The sequence below is a fragment of the Scyliorhinus canicula genome, chromosome 4 (assembly GCF_902713615.1).
Source record: "Scyliorhinus canicula chromosome 4, sScyCan1.1, whole genome shotgun sequence".
NCBI classification, from domain to species: Eukaryota; Metazoa; Chordata; class Chondrichthyes; order Carcharhiniformes; family Scyliorhinidae; genus Scyliorhinus; species Scyliorhinus canicula.
In genome coordinates this window covers 89499051-89511879 of record NC_052149.1, presented here as the reverse complement: position 1 = coordinate 89511879, position 12829 = coordinate 89499051, and the positions used below count along the sequence as shown (strand labels likewise).

Genomic DNA, 12829 nt, shown 5'->3' with positions numbered 1-12829 from the left:
GGACCCTCCAGTACCTGCCAGATCGGGTCGGCCGCATCATTGTGGTGTGCTGTGTCCTGCACAACATCGGCCAGCAGAGGGGCAATGTGCTGCAGGCAGAGGACGGGGGAGTGGAGGAGCAGGAGGAAGAGGCGCAGACCTCCCCAGATGAGTGAGATGGGGGCAATGGTCAGGGCAGACAGGCTGGACATGGGCGGGTGGCTGCCCACCGTTACCGGCTGGGCTAGCGAGCACGGGACAGGCTAATAGCCGCCCGGTTTACTGACTAGGAGGCGTACGAATCGGCGACTATGGCCACATACCGCACATCATGGCAACATTGGACCACCCTCGCCCACCCAGCACCCCCAACCGCATGCTCACCACCCCTCCATTGCATACCCACCTGTGGCACGACAGGCCGAGCTCTCTCGGTCGCCGGTGGAAGCGTGTCTATTGCAGGCCATGGAGGATGATGACGACCCGCGCTGCGATGAGCTCCTGGCTCCACATCGTTGGACAATGTCTGACCCATGGCCACAGTACCACCATCCACCCGGACCATCCACCCGGGCCATCCCTGCATGCGGCCGTGAGACTGCAGTGCACGGTCCCATCCTCTGCCCGGGGGGATGGAGAGTGGGGGGGCACACTCACCTGGGGCCGACGTCAGACCTCCCCCTCACACGCACACACTGGTGCTCAACGTACATGACACCCCAGACGTTACAGCAGAACTGGAGGTGGACTCCTGTGACTCGGGATCCCTTTGGCGGACGTTTCCTGGGGCGGCCTGGCCTAGATGGGCCAGTCTGCGGCTCGGATGACTGGGATGGCGAGCTGCCAGCCTGTCCTGCCCGCTGCCCAACAGATGCACCTGGGATGGAAGGAGGGGGGGAACCCAGGACGGGCACCAGCATCTCTTCCTCCCTTGGGGTGCCCGATAGCTCCCGGGCCTCTACATGGTTCGGGGGTGCGAACGGGCCAGCCATCAGACGCCCCCCCCCCCCGACACCTGGCGCTGCCAGTCCTGGAGGGCCGTGCTGGTATCGACAAGGGTTTGCAGCCATGGAGCTCAGTGAGTTGGCCATCCCTGTCTATGTCTCGGCGATGCCAGCCAGCACCTGGGCAATGGCGCCGATGCCCTCAGCCACGGCCTGCAGAGACTGGGCCACGGCCTGCAGAGACTGGGCCACGGCCTGCAGAGACTGGGCCACGGCCTGCAGAGACTGGGCCACGGCGTTGAGCGCCTCTGCCATCTGCTGCTGGCTCTGGCTCATGGCTTCCTGTGAGAGGGAAGCCAAGCCCTGGGCCACAGACGCCGCCTGCACGGAATGCCCCAGGCCTTGCATCCTGCTCCCCCCGTCTTGACACCGTCGCACCCATTGCCTCCACCGCGGGTGCCACCTGTGCGGTTTCGGCCTGGGTGGCACGCATGACCGGCACCACTCCCAGCTCCTGGACGCAGGTGGACTCCTCCACCTACGTCTGCAGTCGCTCTAAGCCAGCCATCATCCTCTTCCTTCATCCCAGTTTTTGTGGCTGCGTCGGGTCTATGGGTGGGTGTGGTAACTCCAGGAACCCGGGACCCGTCTGGGTGGCAGATGTTCGCTTGCGCCAGGATGCCCTCCGACCTCCCGGCCCCTCTGCTGCTCCTACCTCCACCTGCTGTACCGGTGCGGCTGTGTTGTGTGCACCAGTGAGTGTACCAGAAGCCTCATCGCTAAAGTGCCCAACCGAGGTGAGTGTCTCTGTGATGTTGGAGGGTGTTGGAGAAAGCAGTGGCGTTGTGGCATGCGCATCGTCAGACTCCGAATCCATGGTCCCCTGGGGTGGCGCCTCGTCTCCACCCGTCCGCTGTGTGTCACTGTCCTGTCGTCCAGTCTCCTGTGTGGCAGTGTCCTGACTGGGGTGTCCTGAGTAGGGGTGTCCTGGCTCGGCTGCGACGGGGGCCTGTGGCTGCTCCACTCGTCGCTCGGTGTCACATGCCTGCGTCGCCGCACCCGCATGAGACGCGGGCGTCGTCTCGGTGGTGCTCCATGTCTCTCCCTCTCCCGTGGCCGCCCTGGGGGGGGGCCTGCGGGCGTCGCACGCCAGAGGGGCCGGGTCACTCCCTCTCCCGTGGCCACCCTGGGGCATCCTGCAAACAATCGGCATCCGCGGGGACGGGTGCCTTGACGTTTGGTCCTGCAATACACAATACAGCATACATGGTTAGACACGCGGATGGTGATCGGGGGATATGGGGGAGGAGGGATATGGGGAGAGAGGATTATGGGGGGGAGGGGCGATATGGGGGAGGGGGCATATGGGGGGTAGGGGGAGGGGGAAGGGCTGTGGGTGGCTCACTTTTTGGCGGGCCCCCGACCTCTGCATCGGCAACCTCCTGGTCCTCAGGTCCGCCTGCCAGTTCCAGGGCCCTTTCCTCATGGTCGGAGAGTGGTCTCTCATCACCTGTGCCCCCTCCAGTCCTCTGATGCTCCCTGTTGTGTGCACGCTTCTCCTGTGGGGGGGCGGGCGGGTGGGTGGCAGGGGTAAAGGGCAACAGTGTTAGACCGGGGGGGGGGGGGGCGGCGGCAGAGAACAGACGACGACGACTCACCCCGGCTGCCCTGACCAGGTCGTTGACCTTCTTGTGGCACTGGGTGCCTGTCCTCGGTGTCACAGCCACAGCGCTGACGGCCTCTGCCACCTCCCTCCACAGGCGCCGGCTGAGGCGTGGGTCGACCCTGCAGCCATGTCCGGGGTACAGGGCCGGCCTCCCTCCTCTCTTGTTCAGCGTTCAGGAGCGCGACATCCTCGGGGCGGGGGGGGAGGGGGGCGTCTTTTGTGCTGTGACGCCGAGCGGCGTTCATTACGCCGCCCAGTGTCAAGTGACGCGCCGCGTCCACAGCGGGTGACGCCGTCGCAAATGGCATCACACCGCTGCTAGCCCATTCGGGCCTGGAGACTTTGCGACGTTTGGGGGGGCCCGACGCCGGAGTGATCCGGCCATCGCGCCGATTATCGGAGAATCCTGCCCCAGATGTTCAAAGGGGAAGAAGATGTGGAGGAGTAGAATACAGACCAGGCTGTGTTTTTGATGCTGTCGGCTATGAAGTCACCACAGCAGCTAAAATCGGGCAAGTGCTGTCATTCATAGTGAGCTTGTGAAAGCCAAGAGCCTTGCTCACAAATGAATGGACAATTAAAGGGAAACACAGAAAGGTACAATGATAGCCAATTTGCTGTTGATGCTGGGCAGGCTGATTGGGGTAGGCAGGAAGGATGTTGATGAGATGGATAGAGGGAAAGCGTGTAGGATGGAGCATTCGGACTTGCTAGTAAGACGGTGGCTATAGGTGTCTCTGGCTTTCGGGTGAGAGTGGCACTGAGGGAAGTTGTCGGTTTATCTGAGAAAGAGGCCAACTTGGCATAAGAGGAAAAGGAAGACTTGCATCCATTTGTGCTTTTCATAACATGGGACACCGCAAAACACTTTGTAGATACTGAAGCATTTTTGAAGTATAGTCACACTGTAGAAAATGCAGCTGCCTATATACACGCTGCAAGCTCCCACAAATAGCAATGTGATAATAACCAGATAATCTGTGTTTTGGAATACTGATTGAAAAATAAATATTTGCTCAGACATGTGGGATTAGTCACCTGATTCTCTTCGAAATAGTGCCTTGAGATCTCTTATCTCCACTTGATGTGAAATACTCCCTCAGCACTGGAAGAAGGTTGCAGAGTGTGGGTGGCTTGCAGTGGAGATTTGGGAGAACTGAGTATCCAAGGGGGAGAAGGAAAGAAAATGCAATGAGGAGCTGAGGATGGGTTCAAAAATTGTAAGGGGAAATAGAAGTGATTGGCTTTGCTGATTGTGGTTGATCTGTACCACTGAATGTGAATTTTATTAACTGAAGTTCTGTTGGCTTTGCTGACCTACCTTTGAATGACATTTCTTGAAACTTACTTGGTAATTGTGTTGCTACGGATTTCTTTACAGTCTCCACTTTATGCATCATGCTGTCCCCTAGTTCAGCTCTTTTATCTTTATGAATACTTGATAAGTGATCAGTGATATTTCTCTTAACTAAAGATGTTGCATAGATCCAGTAGCATCTGTGGAGAGAGCAAGTTTTAACTAAGGGTGTAAACCTGGTCTGTTGAATATTTCCAGCATCTGCCGTACTTGGTCTTAATGTTCTTCCTGTTTTGCTTCCTTATCACTGTAACTTTGATACTCGAGATTGTGTGTAGTCCTTTGAGAAGTTGGTGGGAAGGGTTAAACAAGTTATATCAGATGAATATTTATTTTGTGCCACACCTTCTTGGTTATTCACCTTAACTTGGAAGATTTCACTCTTCCCCCATTTTCACCGTTCTGGACCTCGGGACTAACCTGAAGGAAGACAGGTGTTTTCTCAAGGAAAGAAAATAACCCTGAGCTATCCCTTGCTTTGGAACTTTTGAGAAGGCTTTAGAGAGGCTGCAGAAAAATTTGAATGGTTCCAGGGATGAGGGGCATCAGTTAAGTGATTATATTAGAGAAGCTGGACTGTTTCTTCTTTTGAGAATACCTTGATTGAGGTTTTTCAAATCATGCAAAATAGACGGAAACTGTTCCCATTGGAAGAAGGGTCAGGAACAGACGGAAACTGGTGATTTTATGGTGATTGACAAAAGAACCGACTGCAACATGCAGATCAACATTTTGTGCACCAAGTAATTAGGGTCTAGAATGCACTGCATGAGAGTGTGGTGGAGGCTTTTTCAATCATGGCTTTCAAAAATAAATTGGATAATTATCTGGAATGAGGAAAATTTGCAGGGCTACGAGGAATGGGCAGGGAAAGGACTGATTTGAGTTGTTGCGAAGAGTCAGTACAGATGGATAAGGTGGGGCCGATTGGCCTCCTGTGCTGGAACCATTCAATTATATAATCATATGAGTAGGCCATTCTGTCCTTCAAACCTGTTCTGCCATTCACTGAGACCCTGGCTAACCTGTATCACGGAATTTGAATTTTATTATATTAACTCAAAGTTCTGTTGGAAATGAATTGACTTTTATCTGTTCTGCTTTAGTTTAGGTCTCATTTCAGACTCGTTCCACATGTTCTTTGACTGTACTGCTCTTCTGGCTGGACTGGCAGCATCTGTGATCTCCAGGTGGAGGTCAAACGATACCTTTTCCTACGGGTAAGAGTTCGAGGGTGTATTGATATTTAATTGAATAGAGTTACACATTTTGCAGTCAAACCTTCCTCCTGTCTTCTCTCCAACTGACTGGCTTTTAGGATGGTTGCTGAACTGCTATCTATTACCGGAATTGACCATAAACCAGCTCAAAGTTTGCCTTTTTTAAGAACTAGGAGCAGGAGTAGGCCATCTGGCCCTTCGAGCCTGCTCTGCCATTCAATGAGATCATGGCTGATCTTTTGTGGACTCAACTCCACTTTCCCGCCCGAACACCAGAACCCTTTATTACTTTATTCTTCAAGAAACTATCTATCTTTATCTTGAATTTACCTGAGTTGCAGCTACTGTTCTAATTGAACACAGTAAGAAGTCTTACAACACCAGGTTAAAGTCCAACAGGTTTGTTTCAAACACGAGCTTTCGGAGCACGGCTCCTTCTTCAGGTGCATTCACCTGAAGAAGGAGCCGTGCTCCGAAAGCTCGTGTTTGAAACAAACCTGTTGGACTTTAACCTGGTGTTGTAAGACTTCTTACTGTGCTCACCCCAGTCCAACGCCGGCATCTCCACATCATGTTCTAATTGAAGGCATTTGGGCTCTGTGAACAGCACAAATAAGACAATGTGGCAGATTCTTTGCTTTTTTTTTAACAGGAGAATTTTGCTTGGGGTTTCAGTCTGATGCTATTATTATTGTATGCTGGTGCAGTGCATCCAGGTTTGGGGTCAAGAAATGGTTACATTTAGTAGACAAATTGGAAACACTACTAGAAATTAAATGACAATTCAGGGTCAACATTGCATTGCTATGATTGTGGCAGTACAAACAGTGTGTAGACAGTATGGGGAAGAATTACAAAATGGGGCAGTTAGAGAAAAATGCATCATCACACTATGGTTATTTTTTAGCAATAGTGTTTAGCGATTTTGAAGAAACCAATTCATGCTCCTGGTCATGTGGTAGCAAGGTATTATCCATTTCTTTCATCCGTATTTTATTTCCTTTGGCAGATATGTGCGAGCAGAAGTTTTGGCTGGATTTGTGAATGGATTATTTCTGATCTTCACAGCGTTTTTCATTTTCTCAGAAGGAATAGAGGTTGGTTGGTGAAAGACATTATGGCGATATATCAGCTGTAGATTTCACTTGCAGAAAATTCCTTTCTGCTCTGAAATCTGAATTGTAACTAAAATTCTGAATGTCTGTTTGATTTTAATGGTTTTTACAACGGTTGCTTAGTGAATGACCCTGACCTTGGCTGGGGATTTCTGGATTTTAAAAATGGGTAATTCTAGATTTTGGAAATGGCGACACGTACAATACAACCCTGATCTTGGAAGTAGAATTTCAACAATGTCACAGGCCAGCCCGTACCTCACTGTACAGATTCAGTTATACCATCTTCAGAAATGATCTTATTTCTTTACTCTCATCATTCTTTCTTGAGGGCATTACTTCCCTGCTTTTGAGCATATGCTCCCTATAGTACTTCAGTTTTCTTTGCAATTTTAGACAGTATATGTGGGTGAGCTATTTGATTGCACAGCCATAACGGCTCAGGCTAATTCTGTATACATCAGTCAGGACTGATGTATACAGCTCATACTGTCAGGAGGAGCTACTGAATAAGAATCAGAAGCTGAAACCGCTGTTAAATTTTTTTCCACACCAGCCCCCTCCCAACAAATACTGAAGCAAGTTGAATTCCAGTCCTACCACCCCAGTTGAGTACAGCAACCTCCACAAACATCCAGAATCAACTTGAGACCATCTGATCTATGTAGGTCAACTGCTTGTTGCCATATCCAGTTGAGCACCAATGTGGCCTGTATATTATTTGTTCCTCAAAAACAAATAGTCTCAAAGATGGGTTTCAGATGTAGCTTGGGTGCTATATGGAATACTGCTGGGTCTACAATCACAACTGGGTCATTGTAGGAACAGATCATCGGGCATTAGCACGATAAGGTATACTTCATTGTATTGTACATGCTAATGCTGTCTCTTTAACTTTTTAAAAATAAATTTAGAGTACCCAATTCATTTTTTCCAATTAAGGGGCAATTTAGCATGGCCAATCCACCTAGCCTGCACATCTTTGGGTTGTGGGGGCGAAGCCCATGCAAACACGGGGAGAATGTGCAAACTCCACACGGACAGTGACCCAGAGCTGGGATCGAACCTGGGACCACGGCGCTGTGAGGCAGCGGTATTAACCACTGTGCCACTGTACTGCCCTACTTTCTCTTTAACTAATATCTACTTTAATCCCATTCCCTGCATTTGGAAATTATTTTGTATATTTAGAATTTTTAATTAATATATATCACACTTTTGGCAGTCTCTTCCTCCATAGCCACTTGTGGCGAAGCATTTGAATGACCCTCTGAAAGTTTTGTTTTAGCTTCCTGCTTCTAACTTCTGTCTTTCTTAGAGTAAGGGCTGATCTGCAGGTGAATCATTCCATAGAGAATTGTAGCATTTGCATTGGCAATTTGTTCACGTGTGCTCTTTCTCTTCTGCAGTGAGGGACGAGAGTTGATTGACCAGATAAAGATCACTAGGATTTAAAAAAAAAAAATAACCCAGTTTAAGTTATAATTCGGTTGCATTTTAATACTTCAGAGAGAATCATTTTTGGTGAAGATCACTCGCTTGTAAACAAGGACAGAAACATTCCGATAAGTGTTTGTTTACATATATAAACTAATGCAGCTCCCTATCCATGTTTGGTATGCTTCAATCCTCTCTTACACCACAGAAACAAATCTTAATTGTCACTACTCCCTGGTCTTCCGTGATATCTTATTCCACAAATCTATCATCATCTAGGCGACATAAAAAGTTCTGCCTGGCAAAACTATAGGAGATGGAGTTCAATGTGCAGAAATGCGAGTCACATTTAAGCCCAAGAATTTGCTAAATGATGAGAAGATAGGAACTGGAGAAGTGAGATTTAAGGGTCCAAGTACAGAAACCCTTAATGTTAGTGGACAACTACAAAAAATAATGTGAAAAAGAAATCTCTGATTTGACCCGATTTAGCGTTCTGGGCCACCACACCTGGGGAAGGATATATTGACTATTTCAATATATAAGGCAATGACTGTGAAGCAGGAATTATTTTCCTGTGCAGTGAGTTGATATTTAAATCAAACCATCAAAAACTTGTATTTGTATAACACCTTTGACATCATCAAACATCCCAAGAATATTGTAAAATAAAATTTGATTTTGAGCCACAAGGTGATTTTCGGGCAGGTGGTAGAATAGCCACTCTTGAGGAGACAAGTTGAGGAAGAGAAGGCCAGCTTGAAGAAACAAGAACAGGATACACTTTCATTTGGAGCAGTCTGCCTCGTACAGGAAATAGAGAGGAAGGGGTTGTTTTGCTATGTGGAGACAGATTACAACCAATCTGAAACAGCTTTCCAAAGGCATCAACCAATACCCCATGAGCTGCCTCCTTCCTCTGCCAACACAGGAGGCAGGTGGCCAAAAAATTGGTCAATAAAATAGGTTTTAAGGAGCATCTGAAAAGAAGAAAGGAGCAGTGGTTTAGGGAGCAAAAAGCAACAGTGATGAAGTTTGAGATTGTCTGGATGCCAGAATTAGATGAGTGCAGTTAGCATGGAGGAAAGGATGTGTTTGTGGAACTGGAGGAGATTACCGAGATGGGGAGGAGTGAGATCATGGAAGGATTTGAAAGCAAAGGATGAGGCATTCTTTGACCAGGAGCTGGTGTAAATCAACAACCATGGTGAAATGGATGAACAGAACTTGATTTGAATAAGTACATGGGCAACAGAATTCTGGATGACATCCAGTTTATGGAGGGTGAAGTGTGGGAGGCCACCAGCAGTGCATTGCAATAGTTGAGCCCAGTGGTAACAAAAGCATGATTGAGGCCTTTATCTGCTGATGAACGGAGGCAAGGGTGGATTTGAACAATATTATGAAGGTTGAAATAAGTGGCCATTGTGTTGGCAGGGACATGCAGTTGGAAGTTCATCTGAGTCAGATATGGCACCAAGTTTATGAATAGTCTGGTTCAGCCCAAAGAGCGAACTGGAAGGAACAGAGTTTATGGCAAGGATCAAAAATAATAGTTTTGGCCTTCCTGATTATTAAATGGCGGAAATTTCTCTCCTCAGTAATGGATTTCTAGCAAGCAGGGGGAACTGTTTAAAGACAGTCAAGAAAGGTGATAATGAGGTAGAGCTGGGAGTCATCAGTGTATGTATGAAAGTTAAAATAAATCCTTTAATAACTTTGCTGGAGAAAGCAACCACTTTCTGATGCAGAATTTATCTTGTGTTTTGTCAGTTGTCTACAAACAAACAAAAAAAAGCTCTTTTTTTCCCCAAAAGTGAATAAATAATAAAGGCCTTCAGACTGCAGTTGAATGGTGTAATTGAACCCAGTGTGGCAGCATACTAGATATCTGACACCCTTTAATGTGGGATGGAACTTGTCCCCTCCCACTAGTCTTCTACCAAAAAGACTGTATCAAGCTTTGGCCCTCTTTCATCTCTGATTATTTTTCTTTCAGAGAGCTCTGGAACCTCCTGAAGTCCATCATGACCGCCTGCTATCTATTTCTGTGCTTGGGTTTCTTGTGAATTTGGTTGGCATTTTTGTATTTAAGCACGGTGGCCATGGACATTCTCATGATGGTGGTAAGGAACAGTTCTGTTAACTTGCAGGGAGCCTGCAAATATTCAAATTTAGTTTCTTTAAGTAGATAAAGACACTAGCATGGGAAAAACCATTTTTGAGGGACGCTAATAAATGGAGTTACTTTCAGTCGGAAGTGTTTAGATATATTTAATATTTTAGAAACTACTATTTGTCATTTCTGACTTCCACAAATTCCTGTTTTGTTTTTTTTTTCTTTTAATTTTTCTTCCTTGTGCCCAGGCCTACTTCCCACAAGCCCCATCTCCAACCAAATGGAAGCCCCTATTAAATATTTAACTCTAAATCAGTAAATTAGATGCGCTGATTCTTGCTGGGTTATGCTTGCATCTCCATCAACAACCTTCCCTCCATCATAAAGTCAGAAGTGGGGATATTCACGAATGATTTGTTCAGCGCCATTCACAACTCCCTTGATATTGAAGCAGTCAGTGTCTATATGCAGCAAGAGCTAGATAATATTCCGGCCTGGGCTGATGAGCAGCAAGTAACATTTGCATCACACGTACCAGACAATGATCATCTCCAACAAGAGAGAATCTAACCATCATTCCATGAAATTTAATGGCATTACCATTGCTGGATGTCAATGTCCTGGGGTTCCCATTGACCAGAAACTGACTGGACCAGCCATTAAAAAACTGGGGTTGCAAGAGCAGGTCAAAGGTTGGGAATTCTACATTCACCACTTGACTCCCTAAAGCTTATCCACCCATCTAAAAGGCTCCAGTCTGGGGTGTGATGGAATACTTTCCATTTGCCTGGATGGGTACAGTTCCAAAAACAGTCCAGAAGTTTGACACCATCCAGGACAAAGCAGTTGCTTGATTGGCATCCCATCCACCACCATAAACATTAATTCCCTCCACCGCCACTTCACAGTGGTGTACCATCCACAAGATATACTGCGTCACATTCGACAGCACCTTCAAAACCAGTAACCTCCACTCTCTTGTAGGACAAGGGTAGTGGATGCATTGGAACCCCGCCACCTGCAAGTTCCATTCCAAGCCCACACACTATCCCTACTTTGAACTATATTGTGCTCCTTAAATGTCGCTAGGTCAAAATCCTGGAATTCCCTAGCTGCTGTAATTCAAGAAGACGGCTCACCACTATCTTCTCGAGGGTAGTTGGGGATAGACCAGAATCATTCAATATATCATAGAATCCCTACAGTGCAGAAGGAGGTCAGCGGCCTATTAAGTCTGCACCGCCCCTCTGGAAGAGTACCTAGTCCCACTCCAAGTCCCACTCCACCTCGGAACGCCGTTTAACCTTTGGACACTAACAGACAATTTAACATGGCCAATCCACCTAACATGGACCCCTTTGAACTGTGGGAGGAAACTGGAGCACACGGAGAAACCCATGCAGACACAAATTCCACACATTCACCCAAGGCTGGAATTGAACCCGGGTCCCTGGCGCTGTGAGGCAGCAGTGCTTGCCACTGTACCGCCCCACAATAAACCTATAAATGTCGGTTTAGACAACGGGGTCCACATCTCGTCAACAAATGTTTTAAAAAGGCAGGCACTGGTGCCATAGTGTTATGATTCTCTGTCCACGGGCAGCACGGTGGCGCAGTGGTTATCATTGCTGCCTCACGCACCAAGGTCCCAGGTTCGATCCCGGCTCTGGGTCACTGTCCGTGTGGAGTTTGCATTCTCCCCATTTTTGCGTGGGTATAGCCCCCACAACCCAAAGATGTGCAGGGAAGTGGATTGGCCACACTAAATTGCCCCTTAATTGGAAAAATTAATTGGTTAGTATGTTCAAAGGGACGTCATCACCCAGAATCGTTCACCTCCCTGCAAAAATTGAGTATTTTTCACAGGCAACGTATTGTTAACGATGTATTATTGTTTACACTAAGTCTTGAGGGCGTTTATTAGAATTGAATACTCTTTAAGTATGAGGCAATCCAGCATTTTAGGGCATTTATACACCAATAAGTGATAAGATGTACATTAACCATTCAAGATGCAGGGATGTTGTGCGGGAGAGCCTTTTTAATACAGCGAGTGATAATGATCAGGAACTTACTGCCTCTGGTGGAAGTGGAGTTGATGAATGACTTCAAGAAGGAAATTGGACTGGCATTTGAGGAAAATAAACTTGCAGGGCTACAGTGATATGGGGCTGGCTGGATTGCTCCATTGAGAGCCTGCATGGACTGGGTGGGCCGAATGGTCTCCTGTGATGTAAAGATTTTATAATTTTTGAAATTTCACATGTGCTCTTGGACTGAGTTGTGCATTTAATTATTAGAAATGCGCCACTAGAAAGAACCCCAAAGTTAAACCTCAGTAAATAATTTCTCTTTTTTGCTTCTCCTCCTATACAAATGTTCATACTCCATTCCACTGACATCTTCCCTCTCTGGCGAGTATTCTCTTTCTACTCTTAATCTTCCTTTTTGTTTATTGTTTGCAGCTTGAGTAATTTGTTTCAAATGTAAATCTGCATTCAACCATTCCATAAGATCATAAGAAATAGGAGCGGGAGTAGGCCATTTCTCCTCCTCCTCTTCCTCCATCCTCCCAATAACCTTTGCCTCCTTTGCAGATCAAAAATATATCTAACCCAGCCTTTAATATATTCATTAGCCCAGCCTCCACTGCTCTGCAGAAGAGAATTCCAAAGATTAAAGACCCTCCTAGGGTCTCCTCATTCTGTCAGTTGAAGACCCCTTATTTTAAAATTGTACCCTCCTTGTTCTAGATTCTCCCATGAGAGGAAACATTCTCTCGGCAACTACACTGCCAAACCCACATAACATCCTATACGTTTCAATAAAATCATCTCTCAATCCTGTTCCTCCAATGAGTATAGGTGCAACCTGTTCAACCTTCCTCATAAGACAACCCCTTCTTTCCAAGAATCAGCCACTGAGCTGCTACCATTGCAAGTATATATCCCTCCTTAAGAAGACCAGAGCTATACACTATATTCTAGGTCTC

General features: G+C 47.2%; 1 protein-coding gene across 2 annotated transcripts in view; it reads left to right on the top strand.

Annotated features, from left to right (window-relative positions):
- slc30a7 (solute carrier family 30 member 7) overlaps positions 1–12829 on the top strand; it is an 80388-nt gene that overhangs the window by 32249 nt on the left and 35310 nt on the right. The window contains exons 3-5 of one of the 2 annotated variants that reach the window (XM_038794747.1): positions 5053–5166; positions 6176–6263; positions 9718–9844. In XM_038794747.1, the coding sequence (XP_038650675.1) occupies positions 5053–5166; positions 6176–6263; positions 9718–9844 (329 nt within the window). The remainder of the gene's footprint in view (positions 1–5052; positions 5167–6175; positions 6264–9717; positions 9845–12829) is intronic. The other variant, XM_038794748.1, reaches the window with a different exon arrangement.